The sequence below is a fragment of the Sebastes fasciatus genome, chromosome 13 (genome assembly GCF_043250625.1).
Source record: "Sebastes fasciatus isolate fSebFas1 chromosome 13, fSebFas1.pri, whole genome shotgun sequence".
Classification (NCBI taxonomy): domain Eukaryota; kingdom Metazoa; phylum Chordata; class Actinopteri; order Perciformes; family Sebastidae; genus Sebastes; species Sebastes fasciatus.
The window spans coordinates 10,502,023-10,526,098 of record NC_133807.1 but is presented as its reverse complement, the minus strand read 5'-3'; the positions used below and the strand labels follow the sequence as shown (position 1 = coordinate 10,526,098).

General features: G+C 42.7%; 2 protein-coding genes across 3 annotated transcripts in view; both read right to left on the bottom strand.

Annotated features, from left to right (window-relative positions):
• Window positions 1–4,746, bottom strand: part of tnrc18 (trinucleotide repeat containing 18) — a 52,533-nt gene extending 47,787 nt beyond the window's left edge. For both annotated transcript variants that reach the window (XM_074657391.1, XM_074657392.1), the window contains exons 1-2: window positions 4,552–4,746; window positions 2,614–2,965 (exon numbers count right to left, since the gene is read on the bottom strand). In XM_074657391.1, the coding sequence (XP_074513492.1) occupies window positions 2,614–2,824 (211 nt within the window). In that variant the 5' untranslated portion in view covers window positions 2,825–2,965; window positions 4,552–4,746. The remainder of the gene's footprint in view (window positions 1–2,613; window positions 2,966–4,551) is intronic.
• Window positions 4,747–16,174: 11,428 nt separating this feature from the next.
• actb2 (actin, beta 2) lies at window positions 16,175–21,007 on the bottom strand. Its single transcript, XM_074657389.1, has 6 exons — window positions 20,848–21,007; window positions 19,279–19,408; window positions 18,241–18,480; window positions 17,394–17,832; window positions 17,099–17,280; window positions 16,175–16,984 (listed from the first exon to the last, which is right to left on the bottom strand). The coding sequence occupies exons 2-6, from the start codon at window positions 19,399–19,401 to the stop codon at window positions 16,841–16,843; spliced, it is 1,128 nt and encodes a 375-aa protein (XP_074513490.1). The 5' UTR covers window positions 19,402–19,408; window positions 20,848–21,007; the 3' UTR covers window positions 16,175–16,840.
• Between the last annotated feature and the right edge of the window lie 3,069 nt (window positions 21,008–24,076).

The following is a 24,076-nucleotide window of genomic DNA, read 5'->3' as shown; positions in this document are numbered from 1 at the left end:
TCAGACCTCGCCGTGTTTAGATAAAAACCTGAATGAATAGGAATAGGTGCTGCTGCGGGGTTTGCTGATGGAAAACGGTGTCTTTACAGAGTGTGCACGCAGCAGAAATGTCAACAAACTCTTTGCAGCTTCACAATGCATTTAAAACAAATGTTGAGCTGCCTCACACACACGCCAACCTTGAGTTGTGGAAATAAAGGAGACACTCTACTCCGTTAAGTCAGGTGGAAACCCTATTAAAACAGAACTAAAACAGAAAATAAGGGAGACTCCTGGGAAATAAGGGTGTGTTGGCAGCAATAAACAGTCAACCCTTCTATCGAGAGGTCAGCCAAGAACAACAGTGCAAAACAAATGTCTTGAATTCCACGAGACGCATGTAAACAAAAACAGTAGCAGGGCGCCCTTGGCTCCTCTGATTACACGCCGGGTCCTTGAGCGACTAGATTCACGCTGTTATATTGCAATTAAACGGGAACATTATGAACATTTTGCAATTACCGGGTAATTATCACGTAATAGGGCTGTATGGTGTTATTACAAGCATGGGACTGAGATCTCAATTGGGTTTGGTTAATGTAATGTGTGGGGATTTGATATTGAGGAGTGCCATAAAGCTAAATGACCTGCATCGTACAGTAGTGGCGTGTTTTAGTGGGTGGAGGCAGATAGAGAGTCAGAGAGTGAGAAGGTCAGTGTGTGGGCAGAATAAAATGTATCCCGTTTTAAAGGAGTGTTTAAACTGCCAATCTGGGCTGGAACAGTGGTTGGTCCCCCCCCCCCCCTGCTCCTCCTGGCTGCACATCAAGTTGTTCCAAGCAAGTCTGCAGGCACACACACACACACACACACACCGCAAGCAATTTTCAGCTCGTTTCAGAGCCACGGGAGGGGACATGGAGGAACATCATCCCAACTGAAACACTGCTGCTGCAAACACACATTTTACCCAGTAATGGTATTTGCATGATTTACAGCAAATTCATACATCTGATCACCTGAAAATATTATTCTAGAGCCACAGAAAAAAAAAATCAGTTCAACTAGCTGCAATAAACTGGCACATCTCTTTGCCACGGTACACCCATCAATCATCCTAACGCTCCCTGCTGCGAGTTGATTTTATCTCTGACAGCTTTTTCATGTGCGTGTGTGAGTTGGAGTGTGTGGGCTCTGTCGGTGTGTCAAATTAACGTTTCATCAGAGCCCTGCCCTGGGAGCACCGCCTCACTTTCCCAGACCTCTAGTACCACAGTTCCAAGTGACAAGTGCTGCTGCATTGAACCCACGCTCTGCGATAAGGACGGGGGGGGAACACACAACTAAACTGGAATATTATTATCTCCGGTGGTTTACCTCTGAAAAGAAACCAGAGAAGCTGTAATTGTATCTGTCTGCAGCTACATGACTTCAGGGGGATGCAAGTAACTCGATGAGAGCATTTGTCAGACTTTCCATTTCCCCAAAAAAGACACAGCAGACCTATCTTTTCCTACACATATGGTTTGAACCTAGATGACAGCACTCTGACTTTCCCTTTGACTGACCACAAAACTGTATGCAAAACATGCAATGTTATCTTGCACGATGTTATTTCAAGGCTTCCATTACTAATAGCAGGAGCAGGCATCAGTGTGTGTGAGGGCAAAGTAGGAAGGAAAATCACCAGCTCAGCAGGGAATAACATACAGTATACTGTAGATGATGTACGGACCAAAGGGGGGTAAGACAACACACACACCTACGTGATGTAAACAAACACGTGGAGGTTTGCTTTAAGGAGCATCTGCCTTCATGCCACACCTTCTCTTTATTAATCAAAAACATCGAGTTTGCACCCAACATGTTCTCATTTCACATACACACACACACACACTTGATCTCTCTCTCTCTCACAGATTCCCAAATATACTTAGAGCAGCAGCAGGGATGTCCAACACAAATGCAGGTAAAAGCAGCATCAGCTATTTGCCAAATGTTCCAGGAGAGTGGCTTTTACTCCAAATACAGCAGATTGAACCACAGCCATTTTCCCCCCTCTCACAAACACTCCCCCACTACAGAGTAGAGGTGGTCTGTCATCCCTCTGAGGTCTCAACTTTACCACCCCCCACTCCTCCAAACACACACACACACACATAAACTGCATCTGCTCTCACAGCAATGACGGTGTAATGGTCCACACATGCAATCCAAGACCATTGCACCCTGACCTGCATACTGCTGCAACAACACACCCACACCACCACCACAACCCTCCACAGCCAGCCAGCCAGCCAGCCCTCTGACTGTGTTTGTGCCTTAAAAACACACCACTGCTGCTGTGTGTTGCAAGTAATTTTCCACTAATGCATTGCCCGTTAGAAAAGGCTGACAATCCTTAACACGATCCCATACTTTCACATCTGAAACTTGTGTGTCACAGCTTTATAGCAGCCACACCTCCTTATGGAAGCTACATCTGGGTACATTTCCCACCGTGGCGACATCCAAGCGATGACCGCACATGATGCACAAAATGCGCAGCGTTTATTTCAAGTTAATCATTTAAATGCAATGCTTTTTGTGGGGTTTACATACAGCATTGAAGCAATCTAACGTCATGTTACTCACTGTGGTGTGGATGTAGGTTAATGGCCGATGAATGCATGAATTTTCCGGAGTGGAGATTCGGCGGATGACTCGAGCCCAAGTGCCCGGGCGAGGGAGCGATCCTCCCGGCTGCAGCAGCTGCTCCGAGTCGGTGAGACTCCATGGCGAGCCCCGCCAACAACGGAGGTGGTACGTGGACGGATCGGGGAGGTCCAAAATCTCTGCCATCCATTATCCACAGTGGGGGAAAGTTGTGAAAAGAAATAGTCCTGTTCGGGTATATATAGGCCCCCTATTCCGAATAAAAAGGCTATAATAATAATGTCTTTAGTTTTCCAGGCGATTGTGGCTCCTTCTCGGCCATCCTGCTGACCTAGAAACACAACAAGAAACACGCTTTATATATATATATAATACGACGCTGAACAAACTGTTGGTAGTTTTTAGGATTTCTCCTCTTTTCCAGCGAACAGGCGGTCCATATGCGCAATGACGCAGTTTGGAAAAACACTCCAAAAACTAAACCTGCTCGACAGTAAAGACTACATGAGTTGCTCCTGATGGATCCTGTAACTGCAGCTCTAACTTATATATCTACAATATTAAGATTATTTTTTTCTAGCAGCACAGCTCCACCCCTCCTCCCATACACCGACTCACTGAGCAGGCAGCGGCCGCTCTAGGAGCTCCTATTCCCGGGTAAGAACCACCAGGAGAGCGGGGCTGGACAACCGGCCATGGAAACACACCTTCAGCGATCATGCGATGGAAACACGCACACGGTCACATTTTAACAACCTATTTCACCTTTTTTTCCGATTACCCAGCTGTTTCCTAAACCAGCTATGTGTTATTGGGCTCTGGGCCGAGTCGTCGTCCTGTAAACCAATACACACCATAAATACTGGAGGCGCATCAAATATAAATTTCAAACGGGTTAAAAATAAATAAGGTTGCAAAAAGAAGCCTGCATCATTAATCAGCGAGGTGAGCGGTGTTCTGTTGCCCACAGATGAGTATTTAGTCCCGGATACATGGGTGCTGCCCATCCAAAGGACCCGAAAACACTTTAAATCCACTGTTTTAAAAACTAAAAACCTCATTTCATATATCCACTTTATTCATGCTCTATCTTATTAGTTTGAGCTAGTATTAATATATAATAATATTATTATTCAGTTTATCCACATGGACTCGAGCAATGCGTCTTGAATCTGTTGAAAATGTTAATCATTTTTGCAAAACAGCTGATAAAACATAATCTTTGCACACATATGTAGGTGTGATATTAAAAAACACTAAAATACAATAAAAGCTACTTTAAGGAGAACAACAACAAGCGACTTTAAGCGATTGGGATGACATTTTTGTGTTGTTTTTTTTATTTTATTTTTTATATTAACCAAAAAAATATAGTGAAACACTGTGAGTTATATAAGTTAAAAACAAAGTTAACCTTCACAGGATTGATGCAAAGTAGACATATTAACAGCGAGGACTCGTGATATATCCAGGCGGGCGGGATCTGACTGAATGCTTCACTAATCACAATAATAAACCTATTTTTCCTGGAGAGAGAAATACACCAGATGGACACAAATGTTGCCTCTTTTATCCCCCTAAAGCACACACACGGCAGGTCGGTTCTAGCTGGTCCTGTCGGTGTCGGTGTCCGGTTGTTGGTCCATGCGGTGCGGCGGCGGAGCAGCGCGGAGGAGCAGCGCTTCAGCCACGTTTCAAACTTTTTTCACGGTTCCATTAAACCGACACGCAAAACTTTCTCTGGCGGAAACGTTATCGAAAGTGGGATTTTTCTCACCGACAACAGAAAGAGCTTTAAAAAAATCCAAAATGTCGTCCTCCGCGCCCTTTTCACTCACATTAGCTTTAATTATTGTTTTTAAACACTTTAATGTCGCTTGAAGAAGAAAACTGAAGAAAAAAAAACCTTCCGCTTACTTGAATGTGATAAAAACCTGGAGGGGGAAGAAGAAGGAGCTAAAAGTGTTTCCTAAAACCCGTCCAGGTTGCTGGGAGCAGTGTAGTAGTCCATTACAGGCTGGTCCGGAGGTAAACTGGGGGATAACTGGAGAGAGAGAAGCCCCTCTGCTCTGACGCGGCGCGGCCGTAAACTCCTCAGCAATGAAGCACAGCATTGTTTTTACAAGCCCCGCCCATCACCCCTCGCTGCCGGCCAATCACAGAGCAGCCCTGGACGTTCCACACAGCTGTTCTCTGATTGGCTGTATCAAGTGTCAATCAAAAGCAAAAAAAAACAAAAAGCAAACCCTGGCCGCTCGCCAGCACTATAAAACCAATTATGGAGCAAGGAGGTTGAGCCGTTTCAAGGTCCCCTCTCCCTTCAAGACTGAGTGATCAAAACAAGCAGTGGGTTTCTTTTTTTTTTTTTTTAGTGGTGGTGGGGGCCTGTTTCAAGGCGACCCCCCCCCCCATTTCCACGCTAATTATAATAGACGCTCAAAGATTTGGAAACTATGGGGGTACCCTTAAAATATTGCACTCGATATTTATTTATTTATTTATATTTTTTTTTATTTATTTATATTTTTATATTTTTATTTATTTATTTATTTATTTATTTATTTATTTATCTATTTATCTATTTATCTATTTTATTTTATTTTTCTACTATGATTATTTTATTTGTATATTTGTGTGTACTTATTTATTTATTTATATTTATTTTTGTACACTTTTTTTTTAGTGCCCTCTGGGTATTGTCATGGGTGGGATATCTATCAGTCCAAACATGTTTGTGCAGTGGATTGTCAGAGTTGTATTAACAAAATTCAGAAATAAACTAAAAGATTTGTATTTATTATTTTAAATACTGCACTCTTTTTTAATGTTTGTAATTCAAACTTTATTTCAGAAACACAGGAGGGTCCATATCAATAAAATAAAATAAAGAAGAAGAAAACAAAACATACATAAGATAAAACCATAGCAATTCATCATTCAATTAAAAAGAACATTTGTTTGTAGGCTCAGTGTTTTCTGAGCCTTGATGAGTGCGGCTCTTGCTCAGGCTGGTTAAAGCCTCTATGATGCTGTTCTCTGACTCAGTCAAGCAACACATGAAATTATACATCAAATGTCTTAAAAGTGCCTCATACCAGAGGACACACAAACAGTCGATTGGCAGTACGCCATCTGGGAACCTGAAGCAACAACCTCATTGCATTGTTGTAAGCCACTATGAGTCTCCACATACTACTTTTCTTGTAGCTATACACCAAAGATGAGCTGTATACAAAGGCGTGCAGAAAGCTCTTAATAATGATCATTTATCATTTACAGAACACATACTGAACTTACGAAGCAACATATTTGCCTGAGACTATCATGACATTTCTCTTTTTGGCATTCAATTTGATGTCATAGTCTTTGCCGTACTGTGAGCACGCCTTCAGTAATGTGAGTCGCAGTTTACTTCTTCTCACTAGGGATAATTAACTTAGTCAGTAAATTACTTTTCCCTTACACCTCTGCTCTCCCCCAAAATGAAAGAAATGCGCCTGAATGCAAATGTCAAAAGATAACAATCTCACAATTTCTAAACGCCCTTCAATTAATTCTAATTGGATTATTCGGTTTCATTCGGGCGACCGCAGTTTGGGCGTTGTTTTCCCATTGGCAAACCAATCCATAATAGGCCTGTCATTATGGAAATACGGTTACGGGCATAAAGGAAAAGTGAACATGTTACAAGCCAATAACATAGATTAGCACAAACATTAGGCTTGTTCTTGCACGTCTAACACAGTCATGAAGGCTGGGAATAAGTGCAGAAAATATTTTTTTTTGCACTGCACCACAAAGTTAGATGGCACTTTAAGCCAAAATATGATGTTTTTCCCTAAACCTAACCAAGTGGTTTTGTTGCCTAAACCTAAAGATGTGTTTTTGTTTGTGCTCAAAATGTAACATTTCATTCAGTTTTACAATGTGTTAGAATGTGTTGCTTTTAAGTTTTGCTTTCACTTTTACAACGTAGCAGGCCCCTACTGACCCACATCTATGGTGCTTATAGCGACCGATAACGCACATTTAATAGCCCGATATAACAGTCAAATCGGATGCACAGCAATGAATGGGAAGTACATACTGTATATGACCTTATATGTCATAACAGTATATGACCATTTTTGTGCCCTGCAACATCCAATCATCCAAAATACAGCTCATTTTATTGAAACAACCATTGAAATAAAAAAATTAAGGTATAAGACGTATAGCCTACGAATGGAGAATGTGGCCTACAGTCAGAGGAGATGTCTTTATCCCATCAAATGCTCTTTTAGCCTATTAATTAGTGTTAAACGGGTTCTCTCTGAGCCATCACTCATGGTGGGTCTGCAGGGCATCCTGGATCTTTATCATGTCAGCCAGGAACGCATGCTAAAACTTGTTGTCGACGCCTTGATGACCTCTGTATTTGTGATTCCACACACCATTTCTTACCAGGGATTTAATGCCCAGTTTTCGTATGCAAATGCGCATAACAGGCTGTAGTAGAAGCAACGCTGAATGTCTCCTTGTCTCTAATCTGTTTTAAGCGGGGACACATTTGCATTAGAAGAGGAGAAAAAAGTGGCGCTCTCATTTTAGTGCTGTTATGCTAAAATTCAGAAAGAGCTTTAGGCTCGACCTTTAAGGCTCTAAAAACATGACCTCTCCATCCCTCCTCGTGCACACTATACTGTCTCACTCAAGTTTTTTTTTTTGCATCAATACATTTTCCTTTGAGGTTACATAGTTGCAAAAATGTTGATTAAAAAAATCTGAGACGGTTTCAAGCTGCCCATGTCACCCCCCCACCCTCCTCTCCTCCAGCCCCTCCTCCTCCACACTTCGGGTCGGTTTCAAGGCGGCCCCTCCTGTAGGAGAGAGGAAGGAAGCGCCACAGCAGACAGCAATCATCGGTTGAAGGAGAGGAGAGAGTACAGTGGAGGCGCGTCTGAGCCAAAGCTCCGGACGGCAGCTGCGAAGAAAAGAGCCCGCTGTGTGGTTGTCCGGTGTTCCAGTGAGGTCGTGACGCCCTCGGTGGTCACACTGGTTGTTTTTTTTTGCCCATCAGTCGCAAAACAACCTCACCAACCGCACTGAGCTAAAAGAAGAGGCCGCTCAGTGACCTGTGTGCTTCGCAGAGGCCGTCAGCCACTGACGGGACCCGCGGAGGGAGTTACCAGGCGGAGATCAGAGTGATGCCGAGTCCGAGGGGACCAAGTCAGCCTTTGTTCTCCAAATCTCTCCGACTGGGAATTCAGACAATGCCTTTAGATTAGGGCCCTATTGTTGCTGTCTTTTCACCCCTGCGAGCAGGAGGCAGGTTTCATCTTCTCCTTGTTGTTTTTCTTGTCAAATGCCGCGGCGTTATCTCCACTTTGAGGTGGGTTTGGTTGCTGTACAGGTTGCTGGTATTCATACAATTTTATGAAACAGCTATAGTCATGATTCCATCGGATAATAAGGGGCTTAATATATTTCCGTTCCATAAATTGAGCATTTTTACGCATGTTTTACGCACAGGTTTAATTCATGTTTTACGCACGGGGTTAATTCAAAATTAACTTAAATTTAAAGGTCATATCTTAATTTAATTAACAGGCTGATATCTTTCATGACAATGTGACCGTCCTAAGGTTATAATAGCCTGACATGGTGCTGAAATTAATATCAGCAGTTTAACCAAAATAATCCAATAAACATTTATTCAACAATTCTTTATTGCACTCTCAAACAGAAAGTAGCCAATAAGTAGAACAATGTGTGGTTTATGTGCAGCATCCCACCTTCCTGATTTGATGGTAATAACACAGATCTTTTTATTTCTAGGTTAGGCTTATCCCAGCGATGCTTTATTGCAGGAGCAGATGGGACCATTTGGTAGATTATGTCTTTTTATAGCCTATACACCAACTGGGTTCTTTGAAGATGGTCCAATTTAAAGCTCCAAGCTTGTCCTCTATGCGTGGCTGCAGTGGAAAAGTACTGAAAACCATGATTTATAGCCTGAAACGCTGCTGAGTCAATACAATACCACGGCCAATTATTCATCCAACTAACATTGTTTTTTTATTCTGCCGACCAATGATTACAGAATGAGAACATTTGTTATCCCTGACTCTTGTTTTAGGCTTTTTGTGTTTTTCTTTCTACCCTTTGTTTGTTTGCCTCTTATCTCTGTCTGAACACCATCATATCTCACATCAACCTCCAGCTGTGTGGCTGTCCAAATATCATTGTTGGGGGTTTGGGTTAATTCTGTCCTATCAGTTGAAGGATCAGGTAAATGATTTTATTTGGCGGCCAGACTATCTGATTTTCCCCAGGCGTGTGGCTGCGTTAACCCACAGGGGACGGAGCACAGAGACAGCATTGATTAATTCAGCTGGGGGTTCAGTCCTCTCTGGAAAAGAAATACATAAATAAATAAATAAATAAACACAGAAAGATGTCCCCCTGCACAAGCACCCACCCTTCAACACAGCACTTCAGTTAGCACATCTTTCTTGGGGCTTACGGAGGGGGGGGGGGTTGCTAATAAAGCCTGGATTTATGATCAATTCTAAGCTGAACATATTTTATACAATATCCCTGAATGAGAAGCAGGAATAAATAACAGTCCAGATATTTTATGTGACCCCTCCCAATCCACTCTGCTCACACACCAGTGCACACACACACACACACACACACACAGAGCGCCTGCATGCCCAAGCTGCTAAATCATTCATCATACCTTGTCTCGTGCTCTACACAAGTACTGTGTTGTTATTGAAGCGACTGCTGCTGCTGCACTGCAGCAATACAAAACATGATAGTGAACATGGCTAATTGCAGTGTCATGTTTTCTGATGGAAATGAAACCAACATACAGGGGCAAACACACACGTATATATATGCAATAAACAACATGTCGCTGAGTCTGAGATGACTGACATCACCACCACACACACACACACACCAACCCCCCACTTGAAGCACACACACATACACATGCACCTCTCATGGGGTACCTGTCAATCATCGACAGTGGGCCTTGCAGGGTTTTATGGTGGACTACAGCAGGAGGGAGGGGGAGGAGTTCTCTGCTGGAGGACAAACAGCCGGCCACATGCACACCAGCCTAATAACAGTCACACAACTGAATGTGTAGAAGTCAGATGGCATGAATGCACAAAGAAAATCTACACACTTTCTGTTGGTCCACACATGATAATCTGTTACCACAAATATTATCAGTTTTCACGATTTTGTAATTGGATTTTTAGTTTCATTGGTAACTTCAATAAAATCAGCTGTATTATGGAGGATTGGATGTTGCAGTGCGCACAAATAGTGAGATTCAATTCAATTCAATTCAATTCAATTAATTTTTATATAGCGTCAAATCACAACAGAAGGTATCTCAAGACGCTTTATATATAGAGCAGGTCTTTGACCGTACACCATAGTTTAGAGACCCAACAAGATACACCAAGCGCGCTGTGGCCAGGAAAAACTCCCCGTTTAGTGGGAAGAAACCTGGAGCAGAACCAGGCTCTGGGTGGGAGGCCATCTGCCGAGACCGTGCATCTCATGGGTCTTTTACGTTGTAAAAGTGAAAGCGAAATTTAAAAGCAACACGTTCTAACACATAAAACTGAATGAAACCAATGAAAACACAAAGAAAAAGGCTTCTTTGGGTTTAGGCAACAAAACTACAACTTTAGGTTTAGGCATAAAAAACGCAGTTTAATTTAGGGAAAAACATCATGTTTTTACTTAAAGTAGCTACATTTCAAAAGTGAAACTTAACGCTTGTGAACACAAAGACAAGTACACATTGTTAGTGTAACACGGGATGCTAACCCCGGCCTCCTGGGTGAATACTTCTGCTCCTGTCATAATAGCTACGGTTGCTAGAGGTCGCTGTTGTCTTCTTTTATTCCTTCTTTCGGTGATCAACCATGTGAATAGATGATAAAACCTACTATTGGGTGTAGTAGGCCCCTATTGACCCACATCTATGGTGCTTATAGCGACACCTATTTAATAGCCTGACAACAGTCTAATCGGCTATATGCCACCACACATGCAGCACTACAATTGGAACACATAAAATGTATAACTACATCTAATCTAACCAAGTTCAAGACCTGTAGTTAGAATTCACAACATCTACTATATCTTCGTAAATTGATGTGCGCTGTCGTTAAAACACAGCCAAAAGGCTGCAGTTTGAATTCTATTTAAGTCGAATCAAAATAAACACCCTTATTTCTGGAAAAATTGTACAAAAACAGGGACACACATGAAATTTAAAAGCAAAGTGATTCCCATCTGCCACCGCCTCAAACCAAGCTGGGGGATGGAGGGTGGGTTGGTGGGGAGGGAGAGGGGAGGATGTCAACTGTGCATGCAGGGTGCTTGAACAAGCCTGCATTGCACAGGGTGTGTATTTTTAGGTGCCCTGTTCCTGTGCCTGTGAGTCGTGCGGTTGGAGCTCTGAGAAATCGTGGCGTTTTTCTCGAGAAAAACCACCCGGCCTCACCACAACCGTGAGGAAATGTTGATACAACAGACAACATCTCCTGCTGAGTAAATAAATGTACGGCGGTGATGTGTCAGGGCCGCTGAAACCTCAAGAAAAAAAAGAAAATGCCTGCGTAGGGCCACCACACCTCTTTTCATCCCTGACACAGCCTTTCTCACTCTCTTTTTCTTCTTTTTATATCTGCAATCAAGTCTGCTGTCACTAAATCCTTTAATTCAGGATTGTAGAACGGTATCTTGGGTACAGAATATATCTGAGATAGCCTATGTAAAAAACACAGAGAGAAAACAACAGATGATAGATGAGCCAACTGACCAGCGCTCGCTGACGGAAACAACACTTTGCATCTGCTGTCAGTCAATCAGACTAAACTAAAACAGTGGGATAGCTGTGCTGAGAGGGCTGCATTGCCTCCAGTGAACATGTCATCCTCGGCAGAATGCAAATCACTCTGAGAGGCATACAAAAAACCGGAGCTACTGTATTTGAATATGATCAATTATTCTCTGCTGGCCTCCTTCTGTCAGCAGTAGTAGCCTTCTATTTGCCTTTCACCCACTTTTATGGGCCAAACAGGCTCCTGTAAGCGCAGCGGCCCCATCTGTTGGAGAGAGATGAGAACTGCATGCTGGGTGTGGATCAGTGACCCAACCAATGGCAAGTAGCTGCTGTAAAGCTGCACAGCTGTAGTAAATGGAGGAGCACAGCAAGCCTCATTTTCTGACAAATTGGTCCCCCTCTGTGTCGCCTCTCTGGAGCGCCTCATTCACAAACACCTGCAGCGCTCGCACACCTGCTCGGGCAACACACAAGCACACATCACCTCGACAAGCACAGGAGAATGAAGTATGGTTGCACTCTCACACACACACACACACACACACACACACACACACACACACACACACACACACACACACACACACACACACACACACACACACACACTCATAAGCCAAGCCCTGGTTCCCTGCCAGTGAGTGTTTTGCTGGCGTGGCAATAAAAGGATATCAGAGGGAAGCAGTCTCAGCAGAATCACAGGCGGGGGGGCTGCAGTGAGATGGAATAAATTTCCAATAGCAAACACACTTGATCTTCAATGTGTATGAGCATGCAGCCTGTATGCACCGTGACTTAATGCATGCATATATGAATTCATATCAACTTCCATATGCATGTGCGCACAGGCCTCCGTGTTCCCTCAAACCACAGCAGCCCTCCAGGCTCATCATCTATCACCAGGTGCTTCCGTGCAGCCCAGAATACTGTATGAAACTGGGACAGCCTGACTAATGGATGCAGCATGACTTTGGCTATATAGTGCTGGATCTGTGGTGTCACACACACAGAAACAGGATGTATGATGCATGGAACATGAGGGTGGGGCCGCACCATCCACCATCCACCATCCATCTTTTTGCTCTCTGTAATGTGCAAACGCTGAGATCCGTTTTTAGATGTGGACAGGAAATGTGCCCGTGTCAGCAGCGGATCTTTCCCCGCCATTCTAGGAAAGCTGGTTTAAAACAAGCTTGGTTACTTTAATGGCTCCATCTTTTGATCCATCCAGCTGTATTGAACACGCAATCCTGTCTCCTGCACTCCCACCATTCCCACATTCATTGTCATTCTGTCCATTACACCAATCCAATAATACCTCGAATCAAATTTAACTTTATTAACCAATACATCAGTCAGCATGAAAAAGCATGGGTTCAGATCTAGCTCTATGTATAAGCTTTAATATGAGTTAAAGTGTTGGGATGCAGAGAAAAAGGATGGCAACATACAGCACAGACACGCCTCACTTTTGGATATAAATAAAAAATGGACCTTCGCTGCCATCTGCTGCCTAAACTGTGTAACTGCAGCACAATCAGGTTACGACTAAAGGGGAGAGTGAGAAACAAAATGCAAGAATATTATTTGGTAATATATTGACAATGTCCTCTAATAATAATAAGAATAAGAATAATGAGATGAAGAAGAAGAAGAAGACTTTTGATGTTCTTTAATTAAACATCACACTTAAAAACCCACTAGTACAAGAAAACCTAGGGAAAAAGAAATTGAAAACTACACACCTAAAATCAGCCCCCCTCATACACTCGTCCACACACACACCTTCACTCACACACTCACACATCCACACACCCAGAACCTCCCACTATCCCAACCCACGAGATTTCCAGCAACACACAGAACCATTCTGTTCATCATTACACAGCAAACCAGTCCACCTAACAACCATAAAACATTACACAATCCGATACACAAAACCATAGCAACCAGTTTCCTACCGTGTAAACCCAGCAGCTCGTAACAGTTCACATACATATAGTCAAGCCTCCCTCCCCAACAGTACACACTGAAACCCCACAATATTGTTGAATATTGTGTTCTAAGGCGCAGAGACCAGCCCCCTGAACTACATCACTGGGTCAACAGGCCCAATCGCCTTCACCTGGTTCCTCCTGGGCAGCCATGTGGCCAGTTTGGCCTGACCAAACAGGAAGTTCAGCAGCACACATTTTACCCTCTTTCTGAATGAGTACATTGGTCCCAGAATATGTATATATATATATATAAGAAGAAGAAGAAGAAGAAGAAGAAGAAGAAGAAGAAGAAGAAGAAGAAGAAGAAGAAGAAGAAGAAAAAGAAGAAGAAGAAGAAGAGGGAGAGGAAGAACGAGACTTCATTTATAGAGCACTTCTCGTAAAAGATATTTGCCTCAAAGTGCTTTACAAAAGAAAAGAAAAATTCAAACCCATTCAAACAAGGGCATTAGGGCAATACAATAATATTAAAAATGTATAATAAAATATATTAGTGAAATTAAAAACGAACACCATTACGAATAATACAAATTTGAGAATTAGTCAAAGAAACAATCATAATTAGAATGGTATTAATTATAAGCTAAATTAAATCAGCTGCATCTCTACACCTTTTGGTAGGGTATTCCATAATTTGAAGCATGGTTTAAAAAAGCTGTTTCTTGTGCGTATAATTGCGTTAAAAAAAACAGTAGTGTGATGTGGTTATGGAGAGCCTAAACCAAATAAAATAATGGAAAGTGGAGATCAACATCCTCATTACTCATCCTCATAGCATTTTTAGCTCATAAACAATCTCATGATCCCACGAGGGGAGCATGATCAGCGAATGATGTAATGTGGAGATGCCCGAGGATGGAGAAGAAAGGTTTCTGTGTGACAATAAGTGACTGATCTCTCTCTTTCCTTATCATGTGACCTGAGTGGCGTCCTTCCTTAGAGCCTGCTCTGACCTTTTAATTCCTAATTTCACGCCCGTCGGTCAGCTGAGCCAGGTAACGCTGCGGCAAGTAGGTCAGCATAACCCCTGAAGCATGAATACAGCAGATACTGATGAATGGAAATAGATAAGACAGATAAATGCAGCCGAAATCTGTGCACAAGCAGCATGAGCCACATTCCTTTAAAATATTTATCTCTGCTGCCTGTATTTGAGTTATATTCACATTATATTTAATTAAATGACTGAATGAAATGTTCATAAAATGCACTATTTTTATATTTGTTATAGAAGTAAATGAGAAAAGCTGTGTTCAGTCTCTGTAGCATTACTGGGTGATGAGTTTATTGATGACCAGGCTGTTCTGATGGGATTGATCCACACACACTATGTATTACTTGTAAGAAATTACATTGTCAGACACTAACCATAGTGTTTTAATAGCCTTGAAAGTGGCATCATCACATCAAGGAATAAAAAATGGATCTTGGTCATTTGTACATTTTCTGACTAGAGCATTTTTATCTCACATCATCCAGGATTTATGCTGCTGCTATTTGAAAATACAGTTGCATCAGAGTTCAGTGTAACTCAGAGACAGGCGGTAGCTGACAGGTGAATAACTGTTACTAAATACATGATGTTTGGCGTTGGCTCAGGTTTTGCATTCACACCTTCGAGTAATGACTTGCCTTTTAAACTGAACTACCTCAGGCAAACTGTCAACTTTTGATCTGTCATTATGTCTGTTTCTGGTAACATCCCTTCACCGCAGAAACATGAGAAGACCTGAACAGGTGAGACAATAAGCGCTGTAGGGGTCAACAGGATCAGCTGTCTTGTCTACTGCATGTTATGTTTGTAGAATCAAGCTAAATTACTGCCTGGAAAAGTGCCTACATATGATTATATAACTCGAATTGTGACAAATTTCTCGGATACTGTGATTCACACTGCAATAAGCAGCCCATAATGGGCTGTGAAATTCATATTTGACCACTACCGACTGGCCTGTTAGGAGCTCAGATCACAAAGAGAGTTTACATCCAATTTCACAAACTTTATTTTTTTATAAAGGACTTTTTCTTGATAAGTTACAGTATTTACTCAGGTTATTCTTTAGTATTCAAAATCATCCAAAATCCATGTTTTGGTATCAAGATTCAGATTTATTCAAGCATTAGATTCTGGAGGTTAAAGGCCTACATGTATAGACTGAAAAACATCCAGTGTTTCTAATTATACGAACTAGTGTGTAAATGAGATTGTATTCTATTAGAGTTGCTTTAAAGAAAAACAAAATCTTCAGTGTTTGCAACAAGCCCAGTGCATTCTGGGTGTTGTAGGTTCTTTATCTTTTGAGCAAAAGGAAATACCACAGCCCTTTCCTCTGGTCATGCAGCACCAGTTTCAAAAATAATTGTGCCTTACTGCATAGACAGACCAGTTTTATGGAAGACGATCTATCCAGCAGTGAAATACTTCTTTAGACACTAGTTCAAATCTTTTGTAAGTTACTGATCAAGTCAAAAGCAGCTAGATGTTTTGCTGCACTACGAATTCAAGTGTGGATCTACACACTATACACTAACACTTGAAGCATAGGTTATCTGAAGAAAACTTATTTTCCTAGATGAACCTGTCCTGTTATATACACACAAATACTCCCTTCATCAATAGCTCAACAGTTGAAGTCACATTCAAACACAAATAAATAATTTTATGGAAGACAAGAGTCAGACGTCATGTCGGAACACATGTGCACTTTATTGGGATTGTTTAGTCAGTGTACAGGTTGGCCCCACCGGTCTGGCACCCCATGTTACCCCATCACTTCGAGACCCCTTGCCCCACCACCCCGGGGATGAACCTCCAACAGGGGGAAGAAGAGGTCACGATCGGGTTTTGCATAACAAAAACAAAAAAATTAACAGGACCAAGATATTTTTAAGGCTGAAAGTACAAAAAACCCAGACATAATTTACATACAAGCGATACTACAACCATGTTTAAGTATGCGCCAACCACTGGGCAGCCTTCACAGAGGCGAATACGTGTCTGAACAATGCAGTTAACATTTGGAATCATGTGTCTGAACAATGCAGTTAACAAACATTTGGAATGACTCAAAAGAAAAACAAAATGTACATTTTTAAGTCCCCAGATGCAACTGCAGAACCCTGGGGTGCTTTTTTTTTTTTAACCTAGCCAAAAACATTACGGTCTCCTTCATCGTTCCAGTTTAAAATCCTGAGTCAAGCGCCAAAAATAACTGAAGCCATGCCAATGAGTTGGTCATCGAGGCTCTGCGCCTGAGTGTGTATGAGAAATGTGTGGTGTGTGGTTGTTTTGCACAGAGCTGAAGTTGTTGGGCGTTTGGTCGGGGAGGGGGGAGAAGGAACAGTCTGTTTAGAAGCATTTGCGGTGGACGATGGAGGGGCCGGACTCATCGTACTCCTGCTTGCTGATCCACATCTGCTGGAAGGTGGACAGAGAGGCCAGGATGGAGCCTCCGATCCAGACAGAGTATTTACGCTCTGGTGGGGCAATGATCTGCAAGGAGAGAAGATGAAAAAACACATTAGGACACTATAGCATTTTTAAGCAAACATCATGAGAGCAGCAACAAAATGTCACTCTTGCTGGCTGCACAGAAAGTCAGCTCACCTTGATCTTCATGGTGGATGGGGCCAGGGCTGTGATCTCCTTCTGCATCCTGTCAGCGATGCCGGGGTACATGGTGGTACCTCCAGACAGCACGGTGTTGGCGTACAGATCCTTACGGATGTCGACATCACACTTCATGATGCTGTTGTAGGTGGTCTCGTGGATTCCGCAGGACTCCATACCTGTGGGCAGATGCAAAACACTTTGTTAGCCAAGTTGAAGTGCAGTGTAACCATAAAGGTTAGCATGTTTTTAGCATGTAGTGCAGGTGAGGCTTTAAAGTTGGGAAACCTACCGAGGAAGGATGGCTGGAAGAGGGCCTCTGGGCAACGGAACCTCTCATTGCCGATGGTGATGACCTGTCCGTCAGGCAGCTCATAGCTCTTCTCCAGGGATGAGGAGGAGGCGGCGGTGCCCATCTCCTGCTCGAAGTCCAGGGCGACGTAGCACAGCTTCTCCTTGATGTCACGCACGATTTCCCTCTCAGCTGTGGTAGTGAAGGAGTAGCCACGCTCTGTCAGGATCTTCATGAGGTAGTCTGTGAGGTCGCGGCCGGCCAAGTCAAGACGCAGGATGGCGTGGGGCAGAGCATAGCCTTCATAGATGGGCACTGTGTGGGTCACACCATCACCAGAGTCCATGACGATACCAGTGGTACGACCAGAGGCATACAGGGACAGCACAGCCTGGATGGCAACGTACATGGCGGGGGTGTTGAAGGTCTCGAACATGATCTGTAAAAAGAGAAGAGAACATTTTAGCATTTTCACTAACAGCGAAATTATCATCTGTGGCCACTGCACTCACTACATGCATTAAATGTAAGGCTAAGATTGAAGTTAGTAGAGGAAATAAGGTGCAGAAGTCAACATTCCTTCACACTTGTGCATGTCAGATGTCTATTAGGTGCTGATCTACTGGCTCAGCTAAACATGGACACAAGTGCAGATAAGGCACACAGTCAAGAGACCTGTTGATGATAGATCATCTTATAGGAGAGAGGTCCTGGAGGAGAGGGGGAGGAAGGAGCAGGTGAGAATGGAATGGAGAGGGAAACCGAGGAAGAAATGAGGCAACTAGTTTTGAATAGTCAATACTGTAATGTACCGTCTATGCTAATGTGCACAAGTAAGGGTGTGTACCTGGGTCATCTTCTCCCTGTTGGCTTTGGGGTTCAGGGGGGCCTCTGTGAGCAGGACAGGGTGCTCCTCAGGGGCAACTCTCAGCTCGTTGTAGAAGGTGTGATGCCAGATCTTCTCCATGTCATCCCAGTTGGTAACAATACCGTGCTCGATGGGGTACTTCAGGGTCAGGATACCTCTCTTGCTCTGGGCTTCATCACCAACGTAGCTGTCCTTCTGGCCCATACCCACCATCACTCCCTGAACAAGAGATCAGATAAATTAACACACAATTCTGCACTAAAACATGGATATGTAGGGCCTTCCATAGTTAAACATCTTGACTACATGTACTTTGATCTAGAAAATATATGTGTAAAAATGTAATAAGACTTTCCCATTGTTTTCATATTGGCTGTGTGTATCTTCAATGCAGTTGATAAATATTTAAGCCTCCCTGCAAGCCAGTTCAGAACCATACATCATTAATATTTAGCCTCGCCAGTTGTCTAGGTGATGTAAAATCTCATTAAATGCATTTACGCAAAACTGAAGCCATTACCAGCAGCATTAAATAAGTCAAATAATTTAAACTGCTTCGAAATAATTCAATTGGGACACTTAAGTGTGCATTACTGAGACATGCCACCAAAAAAGGTGAAAATACTGGAAATCTTACGCGAACCTGAAGTGAATGGAGATGAAAAGTGAATTTATAGTACATGTATTTTGTTGTGGGAAAACTTTGCTTCCTTCTCCCATGAACGATGTTGGACTAGAGGGACCTCTAAGACTTTAAAGGACATTCTGCAGACTTGCATACTGCTATGTAACATAGCTTATTTTCTTACAAATGTATATAATGTCATATGATGTTAAGCATTTCGCCTGACTCAGGATGACCCTGTCTGTCTTATGTTGTCTGTATTGTTGGTTTTTGTTATAAAACAAAAAATAAAATATAAAAAAAAAAGTGCATTAAAATTCATAAATGTTATACATTAGCTATTGATTGAAATCATGAGTTTTTCTTCATTCTGTTGGAGATCAAGCAGTCACCTGATGTCTGGGGCGACCGACGATGGAGGGGAAGACAGCACGAGGGGCGTCGTCTCCGGCAAATCCGGCTTTGCACATACCGGATCCGTTGTCAACAACCAGTGCGGCGATTTCATCTTCCATGGCTGAACTGTTAAGGGAGAAAAAAAAAACACTGTTTAATACTCAAGTCTTTTACATCCTCCTCCTCCCAACATCCGCCTGTCCGACACTTTAAACTCTCCACTTCCTGTTTCACTTAACTAGCGTGCAGTTCACGAGACTAGCCGCTGGGTGGAGCTCGCGCCTCACATTCCAACCCCAGCCAGACAAAAGGAAGTGGCGCTGCATTCTGTTACCATATAAGGACATGGTTCGGTTTTGAGCAGCTTTGCGGCTACCGGCGCCATGGCGCGCGGCCAGAGCGACAGCACAGCAAAGAAAAGGGAACATTCGACATTCTGAGGATCGAACCCGCGCGACCACTCCCTCCACTACACTACTAGTCTGCTGCCTCCTTCCATTGTTGCTTTACTAACAATATAGTAGTTTTAACACCATGCAGTCTAATATCACTGCGTCACACTGCTTCATTCATTTGCTGCCCCATCTGACACACACGACTGCAAATCATCATTACTATCAATTAAATCTCTCTGGCATCAACATTTAATTAAAGCAATTATTAAAAAAAGAAAAGAATTAAAGTTGCATAATGAAGTCATAGGTTGACTCATGAATGGGTCACAAGTCCTTGACTGATGCTCCCATTTCCAGCAAAGCCACGCCTTTTCTAAAGAAAGGATGGATGGTTTTGTCATTCGTAATTTCCTATTTTTTTTCTCTAATGTGCAAGTTGGCACATATTTATTGAAAGACTGGTTTTATTTATAGAGCAATAAATGCAATTTATGCTTTTTGTATAGGCCTCTTTATTCTTCACCCCATTTAAGAGGAAGCCTTGTAAAAATACATTACTATGACCATAAAGTGGAATCTAACACGAACAGGAAGTGGGATTTAAATAATAATCTTGATTAAAATTTCCTGCACAGTCTGAAGGGCGGTGTGTTAGCATGATGAGTGCTAAGCTACTATGCTAAAGTAGGTCACACCCCGCCGCATCGGGCGCACAAAGGGAGCAGCCGGGATCCAGACGACCTCAACTCTAAAGCCTCTTTTCAAAGTACTCTGCTGGGGGGAGAGATAGATGAAAACCAGCCACAGGAAATACTGCAAATGTTGCTCAAATACACCATGAAAAACTAACTTAATTAACTTAAAACGAGAACCATTAACCGGCTACATCCTTAAAGCACCTGTGAGTCGCATTAGCACAAGTTTAACAGTCTCTGGCAATTACCACTGCGCACTTTAAGACAAGTAAAACACAGATATTGGGTGTTTTTAATGAGTACTTTAAAGTAAAGGAAGTAAAAGTAGCAGTTGATGTGTGACAGGACAAAGAACCTCGTGGTGTCTGCCATCTTTTAAAATTCAAAATGCATTCAAAAATAACACACAAACTCACTGTTTACTAGAAATATAGAACAATACATTTAAATAAGTAATGGTTTCTGTCTTCCTTACCTTTTGGGTGGGGGGGCTTTTCGCTTTAAGGGAACCGGTTTCAGGCAAAATGATATCCCGCACAAGCTGCGTGTGTAACGGCGCTCAGAGTGAATCCGTTAGCTGTGGGCGCATCTCTTTTATACCGCGTCAGTTGCCCGGCTCTCGCCATAAAAGGTAAACTTTCGGAATGGAGCCCTCTGATTGGTCCAGCGTCATGCTACTGGGGCACGTCGCGTGCACACTGTGGTGCACTGGGCGCTCGCGATTTGAGAGAGAGAGAGAGAGACAGAGAGAGAGAGGGAGAGGGAGGCGATAATAGCAGAAGGATTGGAGAAAATAAAAGGGAAGGGATTGATGCTGTGAGGCCTAGTAAGCCTAATCTCTTCATATACTGTTTTATATACACGTTAAATGATGTGTATAAACTTTTAGAAGAGTAACGGTCTTCCCTGCACCTGTTTCTTAGCTGTTGTGGCACATAGTCAAGTGATATGATAATAGAAAGAGGCTCAGCAGCAACGACTCCTCCCTGTGAAAGGCTGCAAAGGCCCAACACTTTGCCCTCATTCCCACTTATTTTCTTTATATTCATGATTATTCCAGACAATAACAGAGAGGGGTGAGGGGGGTGATGTTGTTGTCCACTTTGAAAGTCAGCTGTAAGCTCAGTGGGAGTCACAGCGACCGCATCACACCGGGTCAAACACATGACACAAATAACACACACACACACACACACACATGAAGGTGTTGGAGCTGTTCTGCAACGAGCTGGGGAATGACCACTCACCCCTTCCACATGCTGCCAGCCAACGCTGCTGATAATGTGCATTTATTGATCAAGTGCTTTGTGGCTACATGGTCTTGGATATCCTGTCGGAGGCTGCTAATCTCATAGTTTGACAAAGGTGTGTCGTTTGTTAGCATTCTCAGATTTTAATGTGGCTATGTAGGTGTTAAATAATATCCTTCAGACATTATATATCTTGTGACAATTACAAAAAAAGACACACGGTGAGTGAAAGTACAAGCGTTGAGGTTTTCAGTTGCTGTTTCAGCCCTCTTTCAACCATGCAGGAAACACCTATTATGTCATTTTGAACCACTATGAAGCAGGAAGACTCGACCCTCTATACCAGATCAGCACCCACTGTCCCCCAGCTTAATCAATCAAACCCCTTTGCTACCTGCTCTTATTCACCTCTATCAAATAACACACACACACACACACACACACACACACACACACGCACACACATGGTGGTGGTGGTGGTGGAGCTGATCTGCAACCAGCTGGGGAATGACCACTCATGTATAGGCCACCCCCTTCCACATGCTGCCAACCAACGCTGCTGATAATGTTCATTTATTGATCAAGTGCTTTGTGGCTACATGGTCTTGAATATCCTGTCGGATGCTGCTAATCTCAGAGATTCAATAGTTTGACAAAGGTGTGTCTTTTGTTAGCATTCTCAGATTTTAATGCGGCTATGTAGGTGTTTAATAATATCCTTCAGACATTATATATCATGTGACAATTACAAGAAAAGACACACGGTGAGTGAAAGTACTAGCCTTGAGGTTTTCAGTTGCTGGTTCAGCCCTCTTTCAACCATGCAGGAAACACCTAATATGTCATTTTGAACCACTATGAAGCAGGAAGACTCGACCCTCTATACCAGATCAGCACCCACTGTCCTCCAGCTTAATCAATCAAACCCCTTTGCTCTTATTCACCTCTATCAAATAAAACACACACACACACACATCGCTCCTATTTCCCTTCCTGTTCGACTGCATTACCGTAAGGGCTTTTAAAATATTGGGGGCTTTCACCCTATGCCTCATTCCCATCATGATGACTAATGAGGCCCATGTGACAAAATCTTAGATTTTAAGACCAGCCATGGGGCCTGCAGGCTAGTAAAATTTCCATTCCTGATTCACTGCCATATTATTATTAAGTCTCCATACACCATCAGACCATTAGTCTTATCATAAATTTTGCCGCCTACTTTTCTTTCTCCCCCTCTCCCCATCTTTTCTCTCTCCTATGTCCTCCGTCCTTCTCTCATCTATCTTATTCCTTAATATACAACATCTGGCACACACTTTGATTCATTTTGTGCTCCTGAACCACGAGTGTATACGTTAGTAGAATGGCTGGGCGGCCTCAGTGCCATTTAAAGCTTTAACTTCTCTTCCTCCTTTACCACTTCCCCTTCCTCTCTCGCAGTTGCAGCAACTCCTCTCTTCCTGGTCCTCATTCATGTTGTTAAGGTGGCTTTAAATGGACATTATTGACGCCCTCACATGGTTCATGTGACCTCTTTAAATCAGCCACATCTCATTTTGTGAAACAACTCTTCCGATATAGAACGATGACGACGGCTTGTTTAACTTCCCTCTATAACCCTGCAGATTGTGAAAGGTTGATCAGCACATTTTAGGCCGTTTTTTTCTTTTACAAAAAAAGTTAAAGTCTAGCACTGCTACCAGACATAAACAATTATTTGGTGGTGATAAAACATTTAATAAAAGGGTAAACGATCAGAGCTAGATCTGTCAATTCTTCGACGTTGAATCAGTTTTGACTTTGAAAGACTCTCTGGTGAGTCTCATTCAGACGATGTTCAAGGGTTTACAGATGAAAGGAAGCGCGTTCAAGGTGATCAAAGGTCTACTGGGCCCACTTATTGATTTACAGGCCTTAAATCTCATTGTTAAGGGTCAAATCTCAAACCTAGTTTAACCCTGTCTGACCCACGTCAGCCTGAAACATGTCTGTTCATTTATATTTGTTCCATCGGTGATATAAAAGTGCATTCCTGTGATTGAGGGAGGTTTCTCCATGTTGACGCTGTAAAAGCATAAACGGGGATTGTCTTGGAAATGTTTAATCTGGCCTAAAGGGAGTGCCTCTGGGTTTTCAGACTGGCATTGTGTGTCTGTCTATATGTTTGCACATACGTGAATGAGTGAGTCATTGTGTGATACAGGCGAAAAACATCTAATGGCGTGACGTATTCTTCTTAATTTTCTCCTGAATACAGACTGAAACTAGAGATTTGTTTCTGTATCACAGTGTTAAATCAGCTGTCAGTCATCTTAGCTCAGCAGGACTTTGGACATGCATTTACTTATGTATGTGTGTGTACAGCTTACCAGTAGTAAGTGAGAGGTCTCTGGTTAAGTGGTGGTCTTGTCAACACTCTTCAGTGGGAATTTCTACTATCCAAGTGCCTGG